Genomic DNA, 26,949 nt, shown 5'->3' on the forward strand with positions numbered 1-26,949 from the left:
CACCATTTGTTGAAATGACTGTCCTTGCCCCCATTGCATGGTCTTGTCGCTCTTGTTGGAAATCATTTGACTATACGTGTGAGGTTAATCCTCGGCTTTTGATTCTATTCCATTGGTCCATGTCTGTCTTTATGCCAGTACCCTGCAGGTTTGATGACTAGCTTTGTGGTACGTTATGAAGCCAGGAAGTGTATGACTTCCAGTTTTGTTCTTTTTTAGATTATTTTGGCAATTCAGAGTTCCTTGGGAGTCCATATGAATTTTAGGATGGGTTTTCCTATTTCTACAAAAAGATGCCATTGGCATTTGGACAGAAATTGCATTGAATCTGTAGATCAGAACAACATGAGGTCTTCCGGTCCTCGTGCAAGGATGGCCTAACCCTTAGCTGTGTCTCCTCTCATTTCCCGCAGCGGCACTTTGTGGTGCTCAGTGTACAAGTCTTTCCCCTCTTGGTTAAGTTTCTTGCCCAGTACCCGATTCTCTTTGATGCTACAGTAAATGAAATTTTCATGATTTTCTTTTTGTATTGTTCATTGTAAGTGGACAGACATGCAACTGATTTGTGTGTGCTGAACTTTTAATAGTATAATGTTTATGTCCTAATGTAACATTTTTAAAGAAGACACAAAACTATATACACAAGAAAATTCCAATTTCATTAAAGTAAAAATAATATCTATGCACACAGACACGCATGTAGCCCAGAGCTGGTCCGCAGTGGGCCTGGGATGCACAGCCGGCAGCCTGGCTGTCGTCTTCATGCCACAGCCGTCTCCCGGGCTCCGGCCTGAGCGGACCTTCCCCCAGGAGCCCTGCCCCCGGGTCCTCAGATGCACGCAGCCCCAGCCTGCTGTGGGGCACGGCCGCCCCCACCCCCATCCCCAGGTTCTGAGAGGGGACTGCACCCCGGGGGCATAAACACACCGGGGCAGCAGGAGCGCCCAGGCTGGAACGTCCTCTTACCGTTACTGTTTCCTCGGCTGTGATGGTGAGCAGGGCTCTCAGCTGTGTTCTGTTCTAGAAAACAAACAATCAAAAAACGTGTCGGTCAGCGGGTTTTGGAGTCTGACGCGTGGGGTAACGTTTGGTGTACTTCCCACCCTCTGTACCCAGAGCCCAATGGGGCCTGACTGTTGGGGTGTCAGAACGTGCAGGGGTCATACAGTCCCGTCAGGGGGGAGGTGGGACCTGGGAAGCTGCCTGCTCTCCAGAGGCGCTGTGGCTCCTGCCCCGTGTCCTCACTGAGACCCTGGCAGCCAGCGGCGGCCGAGCGCGACGGCCAGGTCCTAACCCGCTCACGCTGCGCGCTCCTCTCCCTCGGGCCGCCCTGTCTGCCGACACCCAAGGCCCAAGCAGACAGGAGCTTCAAGCGCCGCGGGCTGGTCTTCGCCCTGCAAAACGGGCGTCCTCACCGGGCTCACGGCAAACACTCCGGGCTGGGAAACATGTCGGTCAGCGCGTGAAGTCAGAGGTCAGCGCGTGAAGTCAGGGGTGGGCGCGTGAAGTCAGGGGTCAGCGCGTGAAGTCGGGTCAGCGCGTGAAGTCAGGGGTGGGCGCGTGAAGTCAGGGGTCAGCGCGTGAAGTCAGGGGTCAGCGCGTGAAGTCAGGTCAGCGCGTGAAGTCAGGGGTGGGCGCGTGAAGTCAGGGGTGGGCGCGTGAAGTCAGGGGTCAGCGCGTGAAGTCAGGGGTCAGCGCGTGAAGTCAGGGGTCAGCGCGTGAAGTCGGGTCAGCGCGTGAAGTCAGGGGTGGGCGCGTGAAGTCAGGGGTCAGCGCGTGAAGTCAGGGGTGGGCGCGTGAAGTCGGGTCAGCGCGTGAAGTCAGGGGTGGGCGCGTGAAGTCAGCGGTCAGCGCGTGAAGTCAGGGGTGGGCGCGTGAAGTCAGGGGTCAGCGTGTGAAGTCAGGGGTCAGCGCGTGAAGTCAGGGGTCAGCGCGTGAAGTCAGGGGTGAGCGCGTGAAGTCAGGGGTCGGCGCGTGAAGTCAGGGGTCAGCGTGTGAAGTCAGAGGTCAGCACGTGAAGTCAGGGGTGAGCGCGTGAAGTCAGGGGTGAGCGCGTGAAGTCAGGGGTCAGCGCGTGAAGTCAGGGGTGAGCGCGTGAAGTCAGGGGTCAGCGCGTGAAGTCAGAGGTCAGCACGTGAAGTCAGGGGTCAGCGCGTGAAGTCAGGGGTCAGCACGTGAAGTCAGGGGTCAGCGCGTGAAGTCAGGGGTGAGCGCGTGAAGTCAGGGGTGGGCACATGAAGTCAGGGGTCAGCGCGTTAAGTCAGGGGTCAGCGCGTGAAGTCAGGGGTCGGCACGTGAAGTCAGGGGTCGGCGCGTGAAGGTCAGGGGTCAGCGCGTGAAGTCAGCGGTCAGCGCGTGAAGTCAGAGGCACGGCCGGGCCCTCCCTGCAGGACCCGGGCTGCGCTGCCACTGGCCCCGAGCTGCAATGTTGGCTCTGACAACCCTGTCATCTGAGACTTGATTTAACGCACCCGGTTGCCAGGCCTCTGACATCGGGAGTGCTTCCTCTAGGCCATTTTATCTCTATTTTTTACTCTTCTCTGTCCTCCATCCTTGACTTTGTACTGAATTATTTTCTGAGAGATTTGTCTTTTCCAACAGTTTCATATCGTTTCCTTGTATCCGGCCCTTCCCTTCTGGAATCTTCCCCCTATTGCAGCAGCAACGCCACACGCAGGCCCGTCAGCCTCGGGTGCAAGGGCCCGGCAGCTGTGGGTCTGAGTTGGATGCTGCCCTGTGACCTGGGCGTCCCCTCTGGCCTTGTTTCCCAGGCCCGTGAATATCCTTTCTCCAGGGGCTGACGCCAGAACTGAATGGCCAAAGCAACTAGCACGGGGGCTGCTTGAGGACAAGGACGGACCCTCCCCCTCCCAGGCCTCCAGGGTGTGCACAGCGCCGGGCACACGCCACACAACCAGGGCATTCCCCGCCCACGGGGATTAACAGAAAGGTGAATGCTTGGGCTGAACCGTGCCCCGCCCTCCCCCTCCCCCAAATCCCCAGGGTGAAGCCCTACCCCAGTGAGACAGGATGTGACTGTGATTAGAGATGGGGTCCTCTCAGGGGTCACTGAGGTCAGATGAGGCTATCAGGGTGGGCTCTGTCCAGTGAGACTGGTGGCCTTATGGGGAGGGGAGGACACAGAGGGACAGGCCTCAGAGGGAACCACCCTGCGGACACCCTGACCTCGGACTCCAGCCTCCCGGTGTGAGGGCGGAAGTTGCTGTTTTAAGCCATCTCATCCGCCGCACTTGGTCACACAGCTCCCGCAAACCAACCAGGGTGAAGGCCACTGGCTGGACGCTCGTTCTGCACACAGAACGGCACGGCACGAGCATCAAAATCTAGCACTAGTGATCCTCCTAAGTCTGCGCAGGCCCACGGTGTTCAGCCATCACTCGGGGTCATAACGAGGGGCTCAGGGCCCCAGGCTCCCGGCAAAGTGTGTGAGATGCCTGGGCCTGTGCACTTATCCAGAATTTGATGTCATTGAAGGAGGAAGGGAGGCAGGGAGGGAGGGAGGGAGGGAGGGAGGGAGGGAGGGGGTAAGAGTCAGGGGAGGGAGGAACAGATCGTGTGCTTTACGTGTGGATGTTGCTAAAACCACCTCCCGGGCAGTGAGCAGGCAGACAGCAGAGCGACGCAGCCATACGCACCGCGGAGGCGCTCTGGAAGGTGAGCAGCGCCGGCAGCACCAGGACCTCTCCACGGCCAAGGTCCCCGGCCTCCAGCGAGGCTGTGTAGCTGACTGAGAAGGAGTCTCCGACTGCTCAGAGAGAAGGCACAGGGGTCACGACAGGGCCTCTGCCACGTAGCCACGTCCACCTCACCCCAGACACCCATGTCCCACCACCAACAGATAGCCACGCCCAATACCCCAACAGCCACACCCGACACCCCCAGGCACCCATGTCCCACCCCCCCCCAGACACCCACGTCTTCAAGAGGAGGTGGCCACCGAGGCCCACGTGGGCAGCAGGGGAGCCTTTGAGACTCCCCCACCTGTTAACGGTAGAGCATGCCCATCCTTGGCGCCCTGGCTTTTCCCTTGGGAGGGGCTGGGGGCAGGTGCCAGGGGCAGGAGCCCCTCTCTGCTCCTGTGATGCCATACCTGCCTTCCCCCGCCAGCACTGCCTTAGACGGGGTCTGTCTCCCAGTGTAGGATGTGTTCAGCTCACTCTCATAGGAAATCTAGAACCTTCCTGTTTGCTTCGGAATCCAGGCGGGATGTGTTCATCCCAGCATCCCATCCACACTAAGGGAAGGCATCTGCAGGTCTGTGGGCCCTGGTGACAGGGTACCCACTGCCGGATGGACACTGCCAGGCAGCAGGGTCTGCACACAGCAAGCGGCGCCAAGCCAGGGCCTGCAGGTCTTACGTACGCATGCCCTCCAACTTCGCCTCCCTGTGCGACAGGCTATACCAGCCTAGCATGGGCTCCATCTCTCTGTACTCACACCTCTCTCTGGCATATCCCGGAACGGGCTCCGCTTACTGAGTGATGGCAATTATGGTCATATGGGTGATGGATGCACTGGGGTTCACTATAAATCCATCTTTGCTCATGTTTGAAATAAGAATGAAATATAGCCCTGGCCGGTTTGGCTCTAAATAGAGCATCAGCCTGTGGACTGAAGGGTCCCAGGTTCGATTCCGGCCAAGGGCACATGCCCGGGTTACGGGGTTGATCCCCAGTGGGGGGTGTGCAGGAGGCAGCCGATCCATGATTCTCTCTCATCATTGATGTTTCTATCTCTCTCTCCCTCTCCCTTCCTCACTAAAATCAATAAAAATATTTTTTTAAAAAGAATGGAATATATATAATACTTTAAAGACTCTTTCTCCAAATCCTCTCTCTCTATAAGTGAAGTAACAAATCCAGTCTGTCAGATGCTGATACTGGCAGGCGGTCCCCTCCTCTGACGGCCCATCCGCCGGGAGGACTAACTGGGAGAACACGTGTGCCGTGTCTAAGCGCACGCCTGTGCTCGGAGAGCCTGCCGTTCCCTCCCTGCCCGGCCCGCTGCCTCACCTTGCAGAAACCGCCGCCTGAAGGCCTGCAGCCCTGCCGACGTCTTGTTTCCCGCCGACTCCCTGACGGCGAGGCCGGTGATGTTGTCGAGCAAAAGCAGATCCGACAGGTCGGCGGCCCCCGGCGCCGCGGTGTTGTTCACCAGCAGACGCACCCGGGCCGTCTGCGCCACGCCTGGCCCCGACACCTGGGCGGGATGGAGGGAGGGCAGATTCAGTGACAAGGCCCTCTCCCTAAATGGTGCTCCGGCTCGACTTGGGCGCGTTAGGTTAGGCAGAGGTCCGTGTACGCATGCACGTGTGTATACATATGTGGAGGGGCACACACGTGTGCACTGCTCATACTTGCATGCACATGGCACAAAACGCCCCTAGGACAGAGGGCATGAGGGCCTCACAGAGGTTCTGAGAATCCCCCAGGCTGATCTCAGAGGCCCGGGAGAGTCCTGGCACAGCCAAGCTGCGGCCTGGCGACAGTTTGCAGTAACCGGGACCCTGGGATACAGTGAAATCGTTCCAACGGAGAAAGCATCCCGGCACAGAACCAAAGTCAGGCTGGGGAGAGCGACACTGGGTGCCACGAGAGAAGCAAACAGTGGGCTGTCTCACTCCCTGATTTGGGAGAGTTGGCCCCAGAGCCCGCCGGGGCCTCTGCCTGCCACCTGGTCTCCAGCGTCGCCCGACCTGGGCTCCTGCCTGCAGGCCTGTGCCCCTCCAGGTTCTTCCCGGCCACGTCTGGCTTGGCTGTTGGAAGCAGCCAGTGCCCAACAGCTGGGCTCCCCACCTGGGCTCTGCAAGCTCACCCTGCTCCCCTCTCTCACTCATCTGCCACCCTCCCTACCCCTCCTTTGCCCGGCATGTCCCCAGGAAAGTGACTCAGGGATACAAGTGCAGAAAGCAGGTCGGAGACTATGTGCCGTGCACGCCACCTGTGTAGGGGGAAGAGGAAGGTGTGGGTCCAGATACACACAAGTACACACATGCACACTTAAGATTGCATGCACGTGGAGAAAACATCCTAGGACATGGAGGGACTGGAGCACTCATTGTAGGGGGCAGGGAACAGGACACCCGCTGGCCTGGGACAGGATGAGGGCTGTGCGCAAGGGTTCGCTCAGAGGGCTCGGGCTGCCCCACCCTGCACATCCCAAGGGAAGGCTGGTCCTGGACCAGCTCCTGCAGGACTGACCTCCAACGCCCTTGGAACACCGCCTGGAAGGGGGTGTTCACACACCTGTGGATACCTGTGGCCTCGGACTACAACAGGGAGTGTGATTCCTGGTGGGGGCCTCGGGCCACGCTGTGTCATGATGACCTCTGGGCGGGCTGGAGACTCAGTAGCTGACCCACCCCAATATAAATCCGGGACACCAAGGCTCAGGTGAGCCCGCTGGCTGATATCACACTTCCCTGGAAGATTAAACGCTGTCCATTCAATTCTCCAGGAGAGGGCAGCGGGCAGCTATCCCTCCGGAACGCTGCCCCACGTGTGTTTTCCTTTGCTGAGCACAACCTCTTTGCTGAGTTCTGTGAGGCCTCCTGTTTGTTTAGTTTTGTTTTATTTTGTTTTGTTTTGTTAATCCTCACTTGAGGGTATTTTCCCATTGATTTTTAGAGAGTGTAAGGCAGGGGGAGAGACAGAGAGAGAAACCTAGAGGTGAGAGAGACACATCAACTGGTTGCCTCCTGCACATGCCCCGATCAGGGCCAGGGACCGAGCCTGCAACTGAGGCACATGCCCCTGAATGGGGAGCGACCCTTCAGTCCGGGAACCAATGCTCTACCCACTGAGCAAACTGGCTAGGATGGTAATGCCTTCTATTGAACCACGGAGCCTGAGGGTGGGCTTGCAGGCCCCACCACAGGATGATGCAACAGCCGTCTCGTAGGATTAAAGACCTAGAAGATGCTAAATAACTCTTTAACCTGTCAAGCACCACAGCCACGTGAAAACCCACGCTAAGCGATCCCAGTGGATTTTCACTAACAATAATTTCATCGTCACCCAAAAATTTAGCCCTGGTGAAATAAGATGTAAATCCCTCATCATGTCAGCTCATCACTCACGTGCCCAGACCTGGGTAGCGGTCTCACCGTTCTTAAATGTGTCACCTCGCTCATCGATGATGTGGGCAAAACCCAATTATCTTCCCTCCGAGTGTGAGCCCCCTCCGAGCACTCACCACCGCACATTTCTGAAAAACCACTCCGTCCTCAGAAGTTCCTTGAGTGTCTCTTGAAATGTCTCCACGCTACAAGGAAATACAGAGATTATTAGGAAAAAAAAACCCCATGTCATGCCGCACGCATTTAGGAAAAGTGCAAGGTGCACTTTTGAGGGGGTAAAGAAATGCCTTCTGCTAGTCCAGCAACTGCCTTATGTAACCTCGGAGATTTCTTTTAAAGAGCAGCAAAGGGTGGGAACCTAAACCCAGGAGGAAAGAGGAATGCGGGCTTTTCCTGGTCTGGGTGCATGGGAGCGACACCCGCTGTCACAGGGACGCCACAAACCAGGGCTGGCATTTCAGCGGAGGCATTACTGACTGCTCACGCCTCCTGGGTGTCGGCCCACGGGGTACACCAGCCCACACAGCGGTGACGGAGTGGACGCGGGTCGCCGTGCACGGGGCAGCCTCCCGTCAGCTGGTCCATCATCCACGTAGAGAAGGCGCCCAGGTCTGGCCCCCTCCAGCCCTGCCATGGCTCCCCTGGAAAATCCCAATGGAGAGCCAGGGCTCGCCCACCAGACGCCAGCCCCGCCGCCCCTCATCCTCACAATGTGTTCATTCTGCCCTTGCCACGTGCCCCCTGACCCAGGCCTGGCCCCCATAAGGACACACCCTTTACCTACACCCTCTGAATCACAGACCGGGCAGGGCAGCTCTCAGTGAGGTCAGTAACTATAATAATGGCTATTATTTCCCTTGTGCTAGGTGTATGCCCATCACTCTATATACCCAAATTCTTTTTATTTAAAATACTAGTGGCCCGGCGCGCAAAATTGCACACAGTATGCCGCCCGCCACTTCCGCAGGAGCCGGCGGGAGCCAGAGGGAGGAGGTGCCGGAGGAGGGACCGAGAGGTGCTCTGCGATGAAGCCAGTCACGCACATAGCCCCACCCACCCGCGCACGCCTGCTGCACACGCAGCCTCCTGCTGACCGGTCATTATGCATGAGGGCATGGCGACTATTTGCATAATAGCCTTTTATTATATAGGATATTTTTATTGATTTCAGAGAGGAAGGGTGAGGGAGAAAGACAGAAACATCAATGATAAGAGAGAATCATGGATTGGCTGCCTCTTGCACGCCCCACACTGGGGATCGAGCCTGCAACCCGGGCATGTGCCCTGACTGGGAATCAAACCGTGACCTCCTGGTTCACAGGTTGATGCTCAACTACTGAGCCACACCAGCCAGGCCGTACCCAAATTCTATTTCTCCCATTTGAGAGATGAGGAAACTAAGGCTCATGGATGCTAGCTCACCTGCCCAAGGTTGCACAGGCAGGAAGCTTGGACTCTACCCAGGCCTGTGTGACTCCACACCCTATGATCCTTCCACAATGCACACCCCCTTTCCAGAGCGCCGCCCTCCCGCTGCACAGGGGCACAAAGATGCACAGAGGAGAAGCAATGCTCCTGAGGACGCCTGCACGCACAGCAGCATTAGCCGCCAGGCCTCTGCCCCACCCTATGCTCCCAGCTCTGTGACATGCCAGCACCCCAGCCAGTCTCTGAGCCCTCACGCAGGGTCCTGGCTGGCGAGTCCTCTGATGCTCACATAGCATCCTGCAACCAGCTAAGAAACACAGCTTGGCTGGGCCAACGTGGCTCAGTGGTTGAGCGTCAACCTATGAACCAGGAGGTCACAGTTCGATTCCCAGTCAGGGCACATGGCTGCTTTGTGGGCTTGATCCCCAGTAGGGGGCATGGAGGAGGCAGCCGATCAATGATTCTTTCTCATCATTGATATTTCTCTCTTCCTCTCCCTTCTCTGAAATCAACAAAAATCTATACAGTGGGGCCTTGACTTACGAGTTTAATTCATTCCGTGACGGAGCTCGTAACTCAAATTACTCTTATGCCAAATCAAAAAGTGAACGAGTGAGACACGTGATGCTGGGCTGATGTTGTGGCGTTCACTGTGGCGTTCGCTGCGCCAACTAGCGGTGGGGTATCTGAAGCTGGCTCGTAACCTGAATTTTAGCTCGCAACTCAAAGCAAAAAATCGGCCGAGACGGCTCGTATCTCGAAAAACTCGTTAGTCGGGACACTCGTAAGTCAAGGCCCCACTGTATATATAAAAGGCTAAACGAGCAGCCGACCAACTAACCGGCCAGTAGGTATGACACGCACTGACTACCAGAGGGTAGACACTCAAAGCAGGAACTGCCAAGCAACAACAACTTTGCAGAGTGCCCGCTCACACTCAGGGACCCCTCAGGGGATGTTGGACTGCCGGTTTCAGCCCGATCCCCAAAGGCCGGGCCGAGGGACCCCACCTGCCTGAGGGACCCCACTCACTCTGCAGACGCCCTTCAAGCCCCAGTCCTGCTCCAGGTGTGGCCGGCCAGGGAGGGACCGCGGGAGTTGGCTCCAGGGCCGAGGCAGCTGCTGGGGCTACTGCCTTGGCCTGAGGCAGCCGGGGCTGCGAAGGCCTACTCTTGCACAGATTTCATGCATTGGGCCTCTAGTCTATAATAATAAAAGGGTAATATGCTAATTAGGCTGGATGTCATTCCAGATGAAGCTGGGGCTGGAGGGAAGCCGCCTGGGTCCCAGGTCCCAGAGGGAATCGGGTGCTGGCAGCCGGGGGAAGGAAGGCCTACTCTTGCACAAATTTTCGTGCATCGGGCCTCTAGTCAACACTAATAAAAGAGAAAAATGGTAATTGGCGTACGACGATACCCTTTTCATTGGCTAATCAGGGCTATATGCAAATTAACTGCCAACTATGATTGGCAGTTAACTGCCAACTAAGATTGGCAGTTAACTGCCAACAAGATGGCGGTTAATTTGCATATGTAGGCACAATGCAGGGAGGCGAAAGGGAAAGCAGGAAGAAGCCCCCTGCCACTGACAGTGATCGGAAACCCAGGGGGGAGCTAAGAGCTGGGGGGCAGGGCAAAGGCAACCCTGGGGCCGCCTTTGCCCTGCCCCCCAGCCATGATCGGAGAATCAGGTGCCTTTGCCGCCCTGGCCAGTGATAGCAGGAAGTAGGGGTGGAGCCAGCGATGGGAGCTGGACACGGTCGAAGCTGGCAGTCCCGGGAGCTAGGGGTCCCTTGCCTGGGCCTAAAGCGGAGCCCACGATCGTGGGGCCGCTGCAGCTGCGGGTCCCCGCTGCCCGAGCCGGATGCCTCAGCCAGAGGCGTTAGGCCTGGGCAGGGGCGGAGCCTGCAACCGCGGGGAGCTGGGGGTCCCCTGCCCAGGCCTGACACCTCTGCCAGAGGCCTCAGGCCTGGTCAAGGGGCCGATCCAGTGACTGGTGATTGGAGGGTGATGAGGATCAACTCCTCTGGCCGAGGCATCAGGCCTGGGCGGGGGGCTGAGCCGGGGATTGGGGGGATATGATGGTCCCCTTGCCCAGGCCTAAAGCCTGGGTCAGAGGCATCAGGCTTGGGCGGGGGGTGGAGCAAGCGATCAGAGGGAGATGGGGGTCCCCTGCCCAGGCATGATTCCTGGGCCAGAGGCCTCAGGCCTGGGCGGGGGCCAGAGCCAGTGATCGGGGGGAGATGGGGGTCCCCTGTCCAAGCCTGACACCTCTGGCGGAGGCGTCAGGCCTGGGCAAGGGGCCGATCAGGTGATCGGAGGGTGATGGGGGTCTACGCCTCTGGCCGAGGCATCAGGCCTGGGCAAGGGGCAGAGCCAGCAATCGGAGGGGTCTGGGGGTCCCCTGCCCAGGCCTGATGCCTGGGCCAGAGGCGTCAGGCTTGGGCGGGTGGCAGAACCAGTGATGGGGGGAAATGAGGGTCCCCTGCCCAGGCCTGACACCTCTGTCAGAGGCGTCAGGCCTGGGCAAGGGGCCGATCCTGCGATAGGAGGGTGATGGGGGTCTACGCCTGAGGGCTCCCAGTATGTGAGAGGGGGCAGGCTGGGCTGAGGGACACTCCCCACCCCCCCCCACCCAGTGCACGAATTTCGTGCACCGGGCCCCTAGTTTATTTATAAAAGAAAAAGAAACACAGCTTGTAGAGCAAATACGCGCAGGAGGAGCAGCTGAGCACAGAGGTGCTGATGCAGGAGGGTGGCAGACAGAGAGGCGCTGCCGTGAGGGGCTTCTGCAAGTTAGCCGAGGACTCCCCAGCCTTCCATCTGCTCAGGCCCAGGTCTTCACTTATTAGTATATCCTTGACCCTTCTCTGTCAATCCACGCCCACTCCCAGCAAATCCCACTGCCTCTACTCTACCTTCAAAACATTCCCACAACTCAACACCACTCACCACCCTGTCCAGCTCGTCTCCATCGCCTGCCTGGTCTCCACCTGCCTCCTCTCTTGGTCTCCTGGCTCCCTCCGCTGCCCTGTGCTCTATTCTCACCCCTGCCATAGGGATGCTTTAATAGGACGGCTCAGAGCACGTCACGTGCCTGGTCCCATGGCCTCCATCCCACTCAGAGTACCAGCCGGAGGCCTGACCACTGGCTCCTCTCTTCCTGTGGGGCCTTTCCTGGGCCCCTCCTCACCCTCTGGCCTCACCCCTCCCCTCCCCCTGCTCTGCTCCTGCTGCACAGGCCTCCTTGCTGGCCCTGGACCACACCAAGCAGACCCACCAATGGCCTTGGTCTCACTATTATCTCAGCCTGGGAAGCTCTTCTCCAACATGACCTTGACCTCATTCATCCCATACAGGGAGGGCTCTGCTTAACGGGCCGCCTCCTCAAAGCACCTCCCTGGCCACCCTGTCTGGAGGGCACTCGTCACCCTCTCTCGATCCCCTTTGCCTGCTGTATTGCTCTCGGTCGCCTCAGCCACCATCTGTCACATCAGGACGACAGCATTACCTAGTGTCCTTCTCCTGCCCCGAGAAGGCAGGTCTCCTACGAGCAGGGACTGCCCTGTGCTCTTGTGTCCCGAGCCCCCAGAGTCCCCGGGGGGCCCTCCGGAAGCACTGGGGATGAATGGCCCTCTCAAAGCCCTTTGTCCACTCCGCCCTTCACCCTCTCTCCTTCCAGCAAACCTGCAGGAGAACTGTCCTTGGGGATGGGACATTCTATGGTCCGGGCTTCCAATACATCAGCCACCAGCACAGGGGCCACCAAGCACTTGACATGTTTACATTTAAACAGCCACACGTGGCTCTGGCTACTGGCGTGGACACAGCAGGTGGCGACCGTGTGGGAAATGGGGTGAGTGCCTATTGGCTCACCTCTGCAGGAGGAGAGAGAGGGAGGATAGGTTAACAGGGAGCATTTATGTTTAGGTTTTCAAAGCACTTTCTTGCAGAGCCGAGCAACAATCTTCTATCAGAACGTTCTGGCACTGGCTTCCCGAGGGAGGAGCAGGTGCAGAACAGCAAGGAGGGGGATGGAGGGGGCGATGCCTCTGGACGGGGGCGGGCCTGAACACAGGGCTCCCTGCAAAGGCCTCGGAGGCAGGAACAGGCAAGGGGACCTGTGGGATGTCTGGCAGGGTGCTTTTTAAAAGCTCAGTAATTGACACCATGGTATCACCTTTGTCTTCTCTAGGAAAAACCTGAGAACCAATATTAGAAAGTGAAGGAGACCTCATTAAGAGACCTGCTATCTGTAGCCCCCTCCGCAGGTGCCCTGGGACAGCAGGTAGAGACCCCTCCTGGACCAGGGGGCTGGGTGCAGGAGGGCCGGAGGACCCCAGGGTGGGGATAGCTCCTGAACCCACATTCCTGGGAACAGAGGCTGGGGTTTGCCATGGACCTCGGGGTGTACACAGGGGAGGGACGTGGTCAGAGGTATACACCTGGACAGGTCACCTAGAGATCTGGGGGAGACAGGTGGGAGAGAGCACAAATCAGGGGGCGGGGGAGACCCAGAGAAAACAGTCCCGGAAGGCCAGAGGGAAAGGGGTGGGGACTGAACCAGGGCAGGTGGCCCTGCGGGAGGGGCAGACATCTGGCCTGATCAGGAGACAAAGGCAGCAGAACTGGTGACCATTTGGGGGAGAAGAGGTGAAATTTAGGGTGACAGCCAGGGCTTCGCGCCTTCCCAGTTTGGGGACCGCAGAGGGAGGAGCAGGGTGGAGAGGGAAGTGGCTACATCCATCCGCCAGGAGAGCGGTCGGTCGGGCACAACTCCAGCCGGTGGTCCCCAAACTGTTCTCTTGGCAACCGGCGCTCTGGGTGGAGCGCTCCCTCCCTAAGACGCTCTGGGCCGTGAACTCCCCAAACACTCACACTGCCGCCTGCGCCCTCCCTTTCTGCTCAGATCCCGGGCTCCACGGAGCCCAGCCGCCCGAGTCAGACCCGAGACGGGCGCCCGCCTTACCTGCGCCGCGCGCTCGGGGCCCGCCCCCCGGGCTGCGCGGGGACCCGGGGGCGCCTGCGCGCCGAGGGGATGCTGGAGGGGACCCGGGCCCGCGGGGAGCCGGCCTCGGACCCCGGGCACAGCGGGCAGCGCCAGGGCGGCGACCAGGAGGCCCTCAGCCAGCACCCAAGCGGCGTGCCCCGGGGAGGCCGCCCAGCCCATCGCCGCCCCGGCTCCGCGGCCCCAAAGTGGCGGGCGCGGCGGCATTTTGTCCGCTTCCGGGCCCGGGCCCGCCCCGCCGCCCCGCCGCCGAGCATGCCCAGTGCGCGCCCAGCCCCGGGAAAGTTTTCTGGAGACGCCAGGGGCTGGGCTAGGAGGGCGGGAGGCGGTCCCGGCCAAGGACGGGGTGGGAGGGAGCGGGCCAGGCTGGCGAGGCGGCGCCGGTGGCCACACTGGGGTTAGCTCACACGCACCCGGGGGCTCGGCACTACCCACCGCAGACCCGGGGACCCCCCTGCTCCCAAAGATTCCAGGGGCTCCGAGCGCCCCTCCACGAAGGCCCACATTGTTCTCTAAGTGTGGGGCGTGCAGGAGGCAGCCAGTCAATGATTCCCTCTCATCACTGATGTTTCCATCTCTCTCTCCCTCTCCCTTCCTCTCTGAAATCAATAAAAATGCATTAAAACAACAAAAACAACAACAAACTAAAGCTTGGGTAACCAAAGAAATAGCCCCCACAAAGCAAGAACCCCAGGTTATTGCCCCCACAGACTCCCCAGGAGTCTTGGAGATGCTTCTAAGGACGCATTTAAGAAGTGCTACATGACATCATGCAAGCCCTGAAGCCAGACAGACCCAGGCGTCAACATACCTGTCCCATCGCCTCCTGGCAACACCTGGGGGAGCCACTTTCCCCCTCTAGTGTCAGTTTCTCCATCTATAAAAACTGAATCTGGATAATAGCTCCCAGCCTGCCCCCCGGAAGGGCTGATGAGGAAACGATGAAAAAACTAGAAGTTTGAGCTGCACGTCCAGGTTAAGAACACGGAAGCCATTCTCGGCTGTAGCAGCTCCCGGTGGTGCCCTGCCCCAGCCCTCCTAGGGAATTAAGCTCCAACCTGTAAGAGTGTGTGTATGTGTGTGTACACACGTGTGTTCCCTGCTGTGCCCCCAGCCCCAGGACAAGAGCTGGCACATAGCAGCTGCTCAGCTAATGTTTGCTGCGAGAAAGAGCAAGCTGGACACATCTGGTTGTTTCTCCCCACACAGGCGTGCGATCCTCCAGGCCCTGACCTTGACTGGGTCCTTGCTGGCCTGGTGCTGGTTGGAGCGGCGGGTTTGCTGTAAATGCCCAGGAATGAATGCCCAGGCAGCCTCTGGTCTCTCCAGGGGCTGGGAGCACACTGTCTTGAGGAAAGAAAAGGCATTGAGACCCGATTCTTAAGAACAAGTTCAGAGGCAGCGGTCCTGTGCCGCCCAAGGTAGCCAGGCTGGAGTCCCGTGGCTCTCACTCTGCGCCTCCTCCATCCCCAGGTTTGCTGAGAAAGTTGGAGACCCTCAGACTGAACGCTTGGCGGACTGTAAGCGCCCAGTAAACTTCTCCAAGCAACGCCCTCCTCCGCTGCAGGGCACCCCTCTCCGCTGAAGTCCGGGGGCCCAGGGGAAACCAAGAACCCTCCCAAAACTTCTCCGGCTGGAAAACAGCTCCCTCCGGGCATGCTCAGTACAAAGGCAGGGCTGGGGCGGGGGCGGCTCAAAGTTTTGGGCGGAAGATCCAGGCTCCTCCCTCCGGCTCCGGCAGCGCCGGGACCCGGGAAAGAAGACCGGGGCAGGAGACTCCACAGGCCGGAAAGTCCGGAGAGCGCGCAGCGCCCCTGGCCCGCCCGGGCTCCGGGCTCCGAGTCCCGCGTCGCCGACCTGGCGGAGACGGCGCACCGGACGGCGGGCCGGAGCGGTGCCTGCCGGCCGGCGGGATGCGGCCGGGCCGCGGCCTGAGCGCCCCCGATGGCCCGCGGCGGGGCGGACTGCGGGAGCGACGCGCGGCTGCTGCTGGGCCGGGACGCGGTGCAGCCGGTGCCCGCGCTGCTGGCCCCCGCCGTGCTGCTGGGCGCCGCGCTCGGCCTCGGCCTCGGCGTCTGGCTTGGCTGCCGCGCCGCGCGCCCTCGGCCCCGACACCAGGTAGGTCGGCCGAGCCGGCAGCCAGAGTGCGGGGCGCGCGGGGCGCACGGGGCGCGGGCTTCCTAGGCCCCTGGGCTGCGAGCCCGGGCTCTGCGTCCCCTGGACGGGATGGCGGGCTTCGCGCGCAGCTGGTCCTCGCTCCGGGCTCCCTTTAGGTCCCGGAGGATGCGGGAGGCGGTGCCTGCCACGTGATGTAAACAACCGCTCAAGTCCTCCGGCCTCGGCCTCGGCCTCCGCATCAGTAGCCCCGGGGCTTGGCCTGGAGCTGGCAGGGGCCCCGCGCGGCGTGGAGGACGGGAGGGCTGGGGATCCCCGCCCCTGGATGTCCCTCTGCTTCCTTGCTCTGTGCGCTACTAGTTCGCCTCTCCTGAGTGCCCGCTGCTGCCTCAGGCTGCACTCCTGCTGTCATCCATGCACTCACTCATGCACCTACAGTAAACGTTTCGTGGCACCGCTCTACTGCCAGCCCGTGGCCGGGTCTTAGGGCCGCCTCCGTGGGCAGAACAGGCCCTGCCCCTGGCTGGGAGGCCCACAGCCTCCACGAGACAGAGGACAGTAACATCCCAGTCCGACAGCCCCCTGAGCTCCGGGAGGGAACGGGATCTTCACACTGAGTGCCGACTGTTCTTTCCTGTCCTCAGACGTCCCCTGCTTATCCCGTCCTGTTCTTTTGTGAGTGTGACCGTTTCTCACATCTCTCTGAGCAGCTTGTCGCGGCTTAAGTTTTCTTTCCCCCCGGGCAGTGTCTGCCCTGGTGACTTCTTCCCCTTGTTTGTTTGTCTCTCATGGAAGTCTGTAACCCAGTGGCTGGTGACGCTTGGCCTCCTGGTCATTTCTAACTGAGGAGCAAAATCTTGATGCTCCCCTGTGGGGAGGGTGAGACGCCCTCCTGGAGCAGTGCTGTCCCTGCACAACCCCTTACTGGGCCGCTGTGACTGCTCAGCAAACGCCCCTACATCCCTGGCTTCATCACCTGCGCCCCCTCCCCGACCCACCCTCACCCCGCTATCCCTGGACATGCTGAGCATGCTCCTGCCTCGGGGCCTTTGCACTGGCTCTGCCCGCTCCTTGACCCCAGGGTACCTGAAGGGCTTGCTGTCTCACTTCCGTCAGGTTTCTTCTCAAATGCCATCCTGTCCAAGAGGGCGTCCTCCCCTCGCCCATCCATTCCTTTCTCTACAGCACTTGTCACCTCTGACATACTATTTACTTATTCTTTGTTGACATCTCTCTTCTGCCGCTAGAGTGGGAGCGCCAGGAAGTCAGGGGCTTTGTTTGGGCCTTTACTCTGTTCCCAGTGACCAGGGAGAAGAAGGCTTGACACCCGCCAGTATTAGGTGTTCCGCAGCAGTAGCTGACTAGCTCAGTGGCAAACGGCTGATATTTCTTGTTCAAAGATGGCCTCCGTGATCAGACAGTGGTCCAGGAGGGACTGGGTCAGTGTCTCTGGCATACTGGGATTTAAAGTACATCGGTGCTCATGTTCCCTGCAAACACAGAGTTAGCAAAACCGAGTCAGTGCCCCGAGAGGATGTACAGGGCGAGGCTCCTGCGAGATTCTAGTCATAATGTTTCCATAACCGATCAGCACGTGGCCTTGTGTGCTTCTGAGTAAAGACATGCTCTCAATATGTGTTGTTGGTAGCACTGAACTCCTGGTCCACAGCGCTGTAAGTCAGGCCTGCGTGAGATTTATCTCACGCATTTTCTCTCCGAAGCACGCCACAGCCTGCTGGTGCTCTGGACGCCAGACCACACTGCAGCCTGCACTTAGAGGTCACTGCAAACAACAGAATTGCTACAAAAAAGAAAAAGAAAAAGAAAAGGCACTAGATAGAACACAGAAAGGGCGCTTGTTTGCAGTCTGAGCTGAGCCAGAGGCGGTTCATTCTCAGTTGGAAAAGGCGCGCCAGGCGACAAACTTTTCACCGCCCCGCACGCGCAGGGAGGACCGCAGCGGCACCCCACCCAGGTGTTGGTTTGGGGGGTTACAGATAAAGCTTAGCAAGCTCTCGAATCTGCAAATGCAGAATCTGCCAAATGCGGTCACCGGCCGTTCCCATAAAGCCATTCTGTGACTCAAGGCAATCTAGTGTATTTTCTGAAAAGTCATCCCGTGACATCACTGGGAATAACAGGAAAATTGATATTTAGGTGCCGTTTCCTGAGTTAAGCGGCTAAGCATTCAGGAGCGCCCAGGTTACGGGGCCACCGCCCTGAAGGACGATGGAATGCGCTTTGACCCAAGTGTTGCCTCCGGGGCCTGAGGACATGCTGAGAGGGGGTTCCGGGGCTCCTCAGGGTGACCCCTGGACAGCCTGGCAGGATGCAGCTGCCCCCGAGTGGGAGTGAGAGATGGGGCAGTGCGCACAGGCCAGGAGGAAGCCCGGAGCCGAGCTGGTGTGACCGCTGGGGGTGGGGGCCTGATGGCCACCGTCCCCGGGGCCCTGGGCTGCGCCCTTCACCCCGCCCCCCCCCTTTGGTTTTAGGTAGACGACGTGCAGAGTCTGCTCAAGAATTTGGAGTCTAGAGCACAGACCCCGTCCGAAGCCGGCTCCCCGCCCAGGAGGAGGAAGAGAGGGGCGCGGACCTCAAAGGATGCGGAGGCTCTGGACGTAAGTGGGGTGTGGGGTGTGTCTGCCCAGGTGCATGCTGGGGTCCTCCGTCCCCCCCTGCCAGCACAGGTGTCCTCCAGACGAGCCTCTGACAGAGCTGAGGTCCCGGTGGGCTTCCTTTTGAGGCATCATTTACACACAGTACCAGGCAAGGTTTTCAGCTTGGTTTGATGAGTGACAGCTGTGTACACCCTTGTCACCGATACCCCAGTCAGAGACGCTGCACCCCCCGGAAAGCTCCCCAGCACCCTGCGCCCCTTTCCGGGCTACCCTCCACCCCAGCCCCTTCCCGAGGCGACCACTGCAGCATTTCCAGCGCTGTCGCTGGCCTCGCTGTTCCAGGCTTTTACACGTGCGTCTGGTGCCTGCGTTTCCTCATGTCTCGGCTTCGAGATGCAGCCTCGTCCTTGCACCTGTCAGTCGTTTGTCCTGTGGACGCGTGGCCCATCGTGGGGATGTGCCGGGCGTGGCGCTGGCCGTGACCGCTGTTCCGAATAAGGCCTCTGTGAATGTGTGTGTATAGGTTTGTTTGTTTTCATTTGGTTTTATTTCTTTTAAGGAAAAACTAAGGAAACATCTAGGAGGTGGAGTCCTGGGCCTTGGACAGAGATATTCAAAGATGGATTCTCCCTGGCCCCCCTTCCTGGCCCCACACTCAGTCCAGCCCAAGCCTCCCGGGGAGCCTCGCTTCCTGGGTGGGAGCCAGGATCCTGGAACCCAGGCCCAGCTCTGCCACCTGTTTGCTGTGTGAGGTGGGGCAAGAAACATACCCTCTCTGAGCCTCAGGTTTCTCAGCTTTACGACGACGGTGATCCGCCGGCTCCCGGGGTCCCCGTGAGTCACCTGGGATCATTCCGGCCGCGGAATAGGGGCCGAAGCAGCGTGTGCAGGGAGCCACGGCCTTCCCCCTCCCAGGAGGCACGCTCATGTTTTCTCCCTGCAAACTGTTTAGCTGTGCCCAGACCACGCCCTTGTCAGGCTGATGATTGCCAGAGCTGAGTTAAAGATCTGCCCGCTCCGGGGACTGGCTGCCCGGGTGCCCCTGCCCTCTGCAGACAGCGCCTCAGAGACTGGGCATGGGACTGACTCTGACAGGGCGCATCCAGCTGTGACCCCGTGTCCTCTAAGGCACAGAGAACCGAGGCACGGTGCCTCCTGTCACTCCTGGTCTGAGCTCCGGAGAAATAGCTCACGTCAGCCCAAAGCAAACACAATCCCGCAGGCTCCAGGCGTGCGGCTCCCAGCCCCGGCTCGCTGCTCTGCGTCCCGGCCTGGCAGTGGGCGAGAGGGCCTCTCCGTCCCTCAGTCCTGCTCTCGGTCATTTCTGAATAATGGCATTGCTTTGGCGGAAGAAGTTTTACATTGAAATTTGCGCTGCATCCAGTTTCCTGAATGACCGCGTGGCTGCCGCTGGGAGGTCGTCAGAGCTGGGGGGAGCTCTGAACTGGGGAGCCCTGACAGCCCACACAGCCGGCCCCTCAGGCTGTGGACGCCTGTGCTCTGCCTGACATGCTGAATGCCTCCGGGCCCCCGTCCGCCCTGGGCCTGCCCTCGAGGGGATGGTGCATCCAGGGGACAGGACAGAAGAGCCACAGCAGTCTCGGGTCTCCCGCGTGGCTGGGGTCACACCATCAGCTGGGACTGTGTTTTCCTGCACAGGCCCGGGCGCCCCATCCTCTGGTCCTGCTTCCATAGGTGTCAGGTGGACCAGCCTCTACATCCTTTTCTTCTCATAACTATGGGTTGTTTTTATTGATTTCAGAGAGGAAGGGAGAGGGAGAGAGAGAGAAACATCAATGATGAGAGAGAATCATGGATCGGCTGCCTCCTGCACACCCCCCACTGGGGATGGAGCCCGCAACCCGGGCATGTGTCCTGATCAGGAATCAAATCGAGACCCCCTGGTTCATAGGTCGACGCTCAACCACTGAGCCACGCCGGCCGGGCAATGCTTTTCACAGGAAGCGCAGTTTTTGCTTTGTGTCTCCCTGCTGAAGATGAACCCCCGGGAGGCAGGGGCCAGGCCTTCCTCCCACTGTTCACCTCTTCTGTTCTGTCCTCTCGCTCGATGAGAGGAGGTTAAAGTGGCCGTGCCCTCTCTGCTTTCGCGTGGAATTCTCAGCAAGGGTGTCTCCTCTTGTACGTCAGCCAGGCCTGTGACGTCACGTGGCCACGTTCCGTCGGGCCTGCCCCTGCTTCGCAGACTCGGCTGTCTTGAACTTCTTAATCATTTCTGAGTAAGACCCCCGTATTCATTTTGTACTGAGCCCCGCAAACTATGTAACCAGTTCCGAAGACAGGCTTTTCATCTTACTGTCATTCTTCGCTTTTGTCCTAAAAAAGCAGAGAGCGAGACTGGGTGCTGGGGGCCGGGGGGCGGTCCTCCCCTGGGGTCAGAGGGCAGCCAGGAGGGTTGGCAGCTGGGCAGTGGCGGGAACTGCATGGTTAAAAGGTCATCTGATTGCCCAGGAGGATGAAATGGAGGGTGTCAACCTCTCGACCTTGGTTTGCCCCTCCAGAGCCAGGGATCTGAGTTCAAATCCCAGTTCTGGCATGTATTAGCTGTGCAGCCCCGGACACATGGCTTAACGTCTCTGTGCTCATCTCTCCTGAGTGAGAAATGGAGACGGAAACCTCTGTCGCCAGACCCTTGGGAGCTTGAGGAGGAGGCACATGTGGGAGGTTTCCCATTCTTGTCACCTAAGCCTATTTCTGCGAGTCGTAAGGGACGAACAGAAATGACGAGAACCGGGCCCCTGCCCCTCCCTGCCCTGCTCAGTGGGGCAGCATGGGGAACCCTCTCAGGAGACATAAGGGGCCTGGTGCTGGCTCGGGCAGGTACTGTTCCAACCTTCCACGTTGTGAGGAAGTGGAAAATCTGTATTTTTCGCTCATTGTCATGGACCTCGTTCTTCAAGATTCAGCTGAAAAGCAGGGAAGTAGGAGTGGGTGCGGTGCCCCCCCCCCCCCCCGCCCCGCCAGCCTCTTCAAACTGGTGGGTGGAGATGGCTCGAGGTCTGCGCGCCAGGCTCCTGACTTAGCTGCCTGCTCACCTTCGTCCACGTGCTGGTTGTTTCCAGAACATTCATTCAGCACTGACTCTGCCACGTGCAGGGGGACGTGCTGGCAGGGGAGAGACGTGAGAGACGCGGGATGGAGAGCGGCTGGGAAGAGCCGTCCAGCTGCGGTCAGGAAGGCTTCCCGGGCGGTTCCTGAGCAGGGCCTCGCTCGCAGGCTCCTCGCCGCCCCTTCCAGCTGCGTGGTCTCGCTTCTGTCCTGCGCGGCCACTTGCTGGGTGCTTCACCTGCGCGGTCCTGGGGACAGGCACCCACCTGGGCACTGTCCGGGAGGACCAAGGCTCAGAAGAGTGAGAAGACCGCCCACCTCTGCTTTTTGTGTGAGGGAGGGTAGCCCAAGTCTTGCATGAATATTGCCGCGTGTGTTTATGCCGGCAGCACAGCTAAAATTATTCTGTCGGACTTTTCCACTAAAATTTGCAGTTTAGGAGCGCTCTAGTTCATTATTGTCATAGTATTTAAATCCTGATTTCTTCCAAAGGTGAAGACTTGGAATTAAATGCATGTGCTATTTAACATCTGTCTGCCCCTCCATCACCTGTCAGTACATCCATCCCTCCCCATCCAGCCATCCACCATCCACCCACTTGTCAATCCGTCTATTCATACCTATCCATCCATTCATCTGTCCATGTACCCACCCACCCATTTGTCCGTCTGTCTATCCATCATCCATCCATCCATTCATTTACCTGCCCATCTATCTTTCCAGCTGTCTCTACATTCCTTTACCCATTTGCCCATTAATTCACTCATTCATCCATCTGTCCACCCACTTATTCACCTGCCCATCCATCTACCCATCTATCTGTACACTCATCTGTATACTCATCTATCCACATATTTGTCCATCCATCCATCCACTCACCTGCCCATCTATCTATCCATCCACCATCCATCCACCCATCCATCCACTCACCTGCCCATCCATCTATCCATCCACCATCCATCCACCCATCCATCCACTCACCTGCCCATCCATCCATCCATCCACCACCCACCCATCCATCCATCCATCCATCCATCCACTCACCTGCCCACCCATCTATCCATCCATCCACCCGTCCATCCATCCACTCACCTGCCCACCCATCCAACCATCCATCCATCCATCCACTCACCTGCCCACCCATCCAACCATTCATCCATCCATCCACTCACCTGCCCACCCATCTATCCTTCCCATCCATCCATCCATCCATCCACTCACCTGCCCACCCATCTATCCATCCATCCATCCATCCATCCACTCACCTACCCATCCATCTATCCATCCACCATCCATCCACCCATCCATCCACTCACCTGCCCACCCATCTATCCATCCATCCACCCGTCCATCCATCCACTCACCTGTCCACCCATCCAACCATCCATCCATCCATCCACTCACCTGCCCACCCATCCAACCATCCATCCATCCATCCACTCACCTGCCCACCCATCTATCCATCCATCCACCATCCATCCACCCATCCATCCACTCACCTGCCCACCCATCTATCCATCCATCCACCCGTCCATCCATCCACTCACCTGCCCACCCATCCAACCATCCAACCATCCATCCACTCACCTGCTCACCCATCCAACCATCCATCCATCCATCCACTCACCTGCCCACCCATCTATCCTTCCCATCCATCCATCCACCCATCCACTCACCTGCCCACCCATCTATCCATCCATCCATCCATCCATCCACTCACCTGTCCACCCATCTATCCTTCCCATCCATCCATCCATCCATCCATCCACTCACCTGCCCACCCATCTATCCTTCCCATCCATCCATCCATCCATCCATCCATCCACTCACCTGCCCACCCATCTATCCTTCCCATCCATCCATCCATCCATCCACTCACCTACCCATCCATCTATCCATCCACCCATCTATGCATCCACCCACCCATCCATCCACTCACCTGCCCATCCACTTATCCATCTGTGTGTTCATCTGTCCATCCATCCACCTGTTGTCTGTCCATTCGTCCATCCACCTGTTCCCCCATCCATCATCTATCCTCTGCCGAGGGCGTGCTCACCTTGGCCTGTGTGAGCCTGCGGTCCCTTTGCTCACCTTGGCCTGTGTGAGCCTGCGGTCCCTTTGCTCACCTTGGCCTGTGTGAGCCTGTGGTCCCTTTGCTCACCTTGGCCTGTGTGAGCCTGCGGTCCCTTTGCTCACCTTGGCCTGTGTGAGCCTGCGGTCCCTTTGCCAGGCGGCTGCACAGCGCGGTGTGGCACTTTGGAAACCTTGGCGTTTATCCTCTGTCTCCCGGACGCTCCCCATGCCGTTTGTTTTTCTTCCCAGGAACGCGAGCCGTCCTTCAACAGCAACGTCACAGCATTCGCACTGAAGGCGAAAGTGGTCTATCCCATCAACCAGAAGTTCCGGGTGAGAGGCCCGCGCTCCGTCTCGGGAACCAGTCCCTCAGTGGGTGGAGGTCGGGGTGGAGTCGTGGGGTTCGATGTGCAGCTCAGGCTCTACTTGCGGGTTTATGGCAGCCTTTGTCACAGGGTGAGCGTGAGGCTTTGTCACGGAGCAACACTTAGGGGTGTGATGGCAGTGTGGTCAGGGCCAGGGTGCGCCTGGTGTGTCAAGGTAAGGAAATACCGTGGTGTGTCGTACCCCAGGCACACCAGGGACAGCACAGTAGGACGGCGCCCACCCCGCTCGCACAACACCAATACAAATACCGAACTGACACAGCTTCCAGCGCCTCGATCCCAGACCCAGAGGTTCACGCTGGCAGCCGGCACTCCTGAACACTTGCGGCAGGGCCGGCCTCGTGCTAAGCGTTTGTCGTGCATCCGGCATTCCAGCCTCACGGGCTCCTATGAGATAAATAATACTGTCCTCGCCACGTTACGCAGAGGAAACTGAGGCCCAGAGGGGCTAACGACCTCCCGAGGTCGCTGCAGAAAGAGGCGGGGCCAGCCACCCCCCTCACCTGGCTACAGGCCTCACACCGAAGGCAGGTGTTCATACCGCAGCCGGGAGCTTCGCAGAGAGCGGGCTATCCCCTGGCGCCTCAGGAGCCCCCAGCCGGCGAGATGCTCTGTGGGAAAAAGAGTTTGCTGGTCAAGAAAGTTGAGGAAAATGCTGGCGGGAAAGAGGACAGGTTCTGGAGTGACCCGGACTCCAGGTCACTCCAGCCCGCCCCCTTGCTGTGTATTGCAGGCCATTTCCTGACTTCTGGGGCCTCAGTTTCTTTATCTGTGAAATGGGAGCAATGGGCCCTCCTGCCTCACACAGTGGTTTGGGTTAAGTCGGACAGTAGACGTAAGGGCTGAGGCCCGTGTGTGACAGCTAAGCATGCACCCGTTCTGTTCCTAAGTCAGCACTGGCCTGGGAACAGCCAGAGCATATCGAAGGCTCTGAGAATTCCCGCCCCGAGGAAACTAGTCCACCCCGGCTCATGCAGACGCTCCCAAATTAGATTCTCCGGGGAACCCTTGCGGTGAACAGAAACTGGTGGCAGTTCATGGACCTGTTCCCCGGAACACACACTGGGAACCACTTCCTTCCTTAGCTGTGTGTGGTGGGGCGGGGGGGGGGGGTACACTCCCAGAGCAGGGGCCTTTCTTCAGCACCACACCCACGCTGGGCCTCTCCCCAGTGGCCACGGCATGGCTGGGGTCAGGGGAGCATGGTCCTCACCCTGGAGGCTGCCCCCGTCTGGGAGGGACACGGTGTGGTGTCAGGCTGCACAGAGAGGACAGGGGCCTGTAGGAGCTGGTGTGGGCTGGGCGTCGGAGAAGGTAGGCTCTGGGCTCTGTGTTGGGGGACAGCTGCTTCCGCCCAGCAAATAGCGGGGAGAGGGTTTCAGTCTGGGGGGCAGAGCCCTGCTCAGGCTGCGCCCTCTTGAGGTCATGGCAGGAACTGCATTTCTTTGAGCCAACCCCAAGGCAATGGCATGCTGCCTAGAAGGTCTGGGTAGAGGAGGTGGCGCCCACATCAAGGCAGATGAAGAAGAGCTAGGTGGTCAGCGGGTTAGTGGACAGAGCTGGCCCCGGGTCTGAGAGCAGTGAGACAGGTGGGCCAGGGCCGGGGGCTGCTGTGGAGACAGGCAGGTGGGCAGCCGAGTGCCAGGTGCAGGGGTCATCGGGGCAGACGCAGGCTCCTGGGTAAGGGGTGGGAGCCTGGTGCAGAGCCTTGGTCTCTTGGGGACAAGAGAGCTGTGACACGGGTCCACTCCCGCCCCTGCCCAGCCTGCCCGCCTGGCCGCCCCGGGAGCCACCATCCTGTGTTGCGGGTGGAATTACCGCGTCAGACTCCTGATGGTCACGTGCACTGAGTCCCATGTCTCTTCTGCCGCCCCAGCCTCTGGCCGACGGCTCCTCCAACCCGTCTCTGCACGAAAACTTAAAGCAGGTAGTTCTGCCCAACCAGCCGGTGGAGGCGTCGCCTTGCAGCAGCCTGGGGAGCCTGAGCCAGGCCGAGAAGGACGAGTGCAGCTCCTCGTCCAGCATCCACTCGGCCGCCAGCGACGACAGGTTCCTCCGCCGCACCTTCCTCCGTGTCCACAGCTTCCCCGAGGCCCTGACCTGCGAGAGGTGAGGAGGGCGGAGGGAGGACGCAGGCCCCTGAGGCATGTGGTTGTCAGAGGCGGAAACAGAATGGAGGCCCAGAGAGGTTAAGCAACTCAGCCAGGGACACACAGCCGCCCCGTGTCAGAGTGGGACCCTGTCTCCCTCTGTCACTTGCCATGTGGTATCGACCTGCATAGGAGTTATGGAGTCAGATTCCAGCCACGGAGAGACTTCAGGGGGCCCTGATGCGTCACCAGCATGCCTGTGCATGGCATTGCGGCCAGCACTGAGTAGGCGCCTTCCAGCGTGCCTGTGCACGGCATCGCGGCCAGCACTGAGTAGGCGCCTTCCAGCGTGCCTGTGCATGGCATCGCGGCCAGCACTGAGTAGGCGCCTTCCAGCGTGCCTGTGCATGGCATCGCGGCCAGCACTGAGTAGGCGCCTTCCAGCGTGCCTGTGCATGGCATCGCGGCCAGCACTGAGTAGGCGCCTTCCAGCGTGCCTGTGCATGGCATCGCGGCCAGCACTGAGTAGGCGCCTTCCAGCGTGCCTGTGCATGGCATCGCAGCCAGCACTGAGTAGGCGCCTTCTCAGTGCTGGGTGTGGGGCTGTGGGGGCCGGTCCTCAGGCCTGTCTGCTCTGACATTCAGTGAGCTCGAGGGGCCCTGGACACGGCCCGGGGCTGTGGCATGAGTGGGCTCAGAACCAGAGTTTGGTGAGGACCCCACAGGCGGCCCACGGCGGGAGGGACGTGGCTGGACCGGAGCCCCTTTCCTCGCTGGGAGAGGCTGTGTCTGAGCCTTGGACTTAGAGGACGTCTAACCGTTCGGGGTCAGTCATTCAAAAGGCCTTTGCCTGTGTCGGCGAAAAGGTAGAGCCTTTCCCTGCACCCTGCCGCTGACCTGCCCTGTGACCGCCACCAACACTGAGTGCTCCAGCCCTCGATGTCCTGCGTCAGCGTCGCCTGTACAGTGGGCACAGGATGTCCACGCTGAGCCCTCAGAAAGGTGGCCTGTGATACAGGATGCACGTGCCAGCGTCATTTCTCCCACCTGCCGTCTTCCGGCTT

General features: G+C 59.4%; 2 protein-coding genes across 6 annotated transcripts in view; one reads left to right on the top strand and one right to left on the bottom strand.

Annotated features, from left to right (window-relative positions):
* Positions 1–13,775, bottom strand: part of EVC2 (EvC ciliary complex subunit 2) — a 53,877-nt gene extending 40,102 nt beyond the window's left edge. For 2 of the 3 annotated variants that reach the window (XM_059675890.1, XM_059675899.1), the window contains exons 1-5: positions 13,496–13,775; positions 7,216–7,284; positions 5,034–5,220; positions 3,657–3,766; positions 967–1,020 (exon numbers count right to left, since the gene is read on the bottom strand). In XM_059675890.1, coding sequence (XP_059531873.1) covers positions 967–1,020; positions 3,657–3,766; positions 5,034–5,220; positions 7,216–7,284; positions 13,496–13,741 — 666 coding nt within the window. In that variant the 5' untranslated portion in view covers positions 13,742–13,775. The remainder of the gene's footprint in view (positions 1–966; positions 1,021–3,656; positions 3,767–5,033; positions 5,221–7,215; positions 7,285–13,495) is intronic. The other variant, XM_059675881.1, reaches the window with a different exon arrangement.
* Positions 13,776–15,249: 1,474 nt separating this feature from the next.
* Positions 15,250–26,949, top strand: part of EVC (EvC ciliary complex subunit 1) — a 43,908-nt gene continuing 32,208 nt past the window's right edge. Inside the window, exons 1-5 of one of the 3 annotated variants that reach the window (XM_059675967.1) lie at positions 15,514–15,652; positions 18,142–18,267; positions 18,610–18,778; positions 23,659–23,742; positions 25,672–25,904. In XM_059675967.1, coding sequence (XP_059531950.1) covers positions 18,251–18,267; positions 18,610–18,778; positions 23,659–23,742; positions 25,672–25,904 — 503 coding nt within the window. In that variant the 5' untranslated portion in view covers positions 15,514–15,652; positions 18,142–18,250. Of the gene's footprint in view, positions 15,653–18,141; positions 18,268–18,609; positions 18,779–23,658; positions 23,743–25,671; positions 25,905–26,949 lie in introns of all 3 variants that reach the window. The other 2 variants (XM_059675976.1, XM_059675958.1) reach the window with 2 other exon arrangements.

Source organism: Myotis daubentonii, chromosome 1 (genome assembly GCF_963259705.1).
Source record: "Myotis daubentonii chromosome 1, mMyoDau2.1, whole genome shotgun sequence".
NCBI classification, from domain to species: Eukaryota; Metazoa; Chordata; class Mammalia; order Chiroptera; family Vespertilionidae; genus Myotis; species Myotis daubentonii.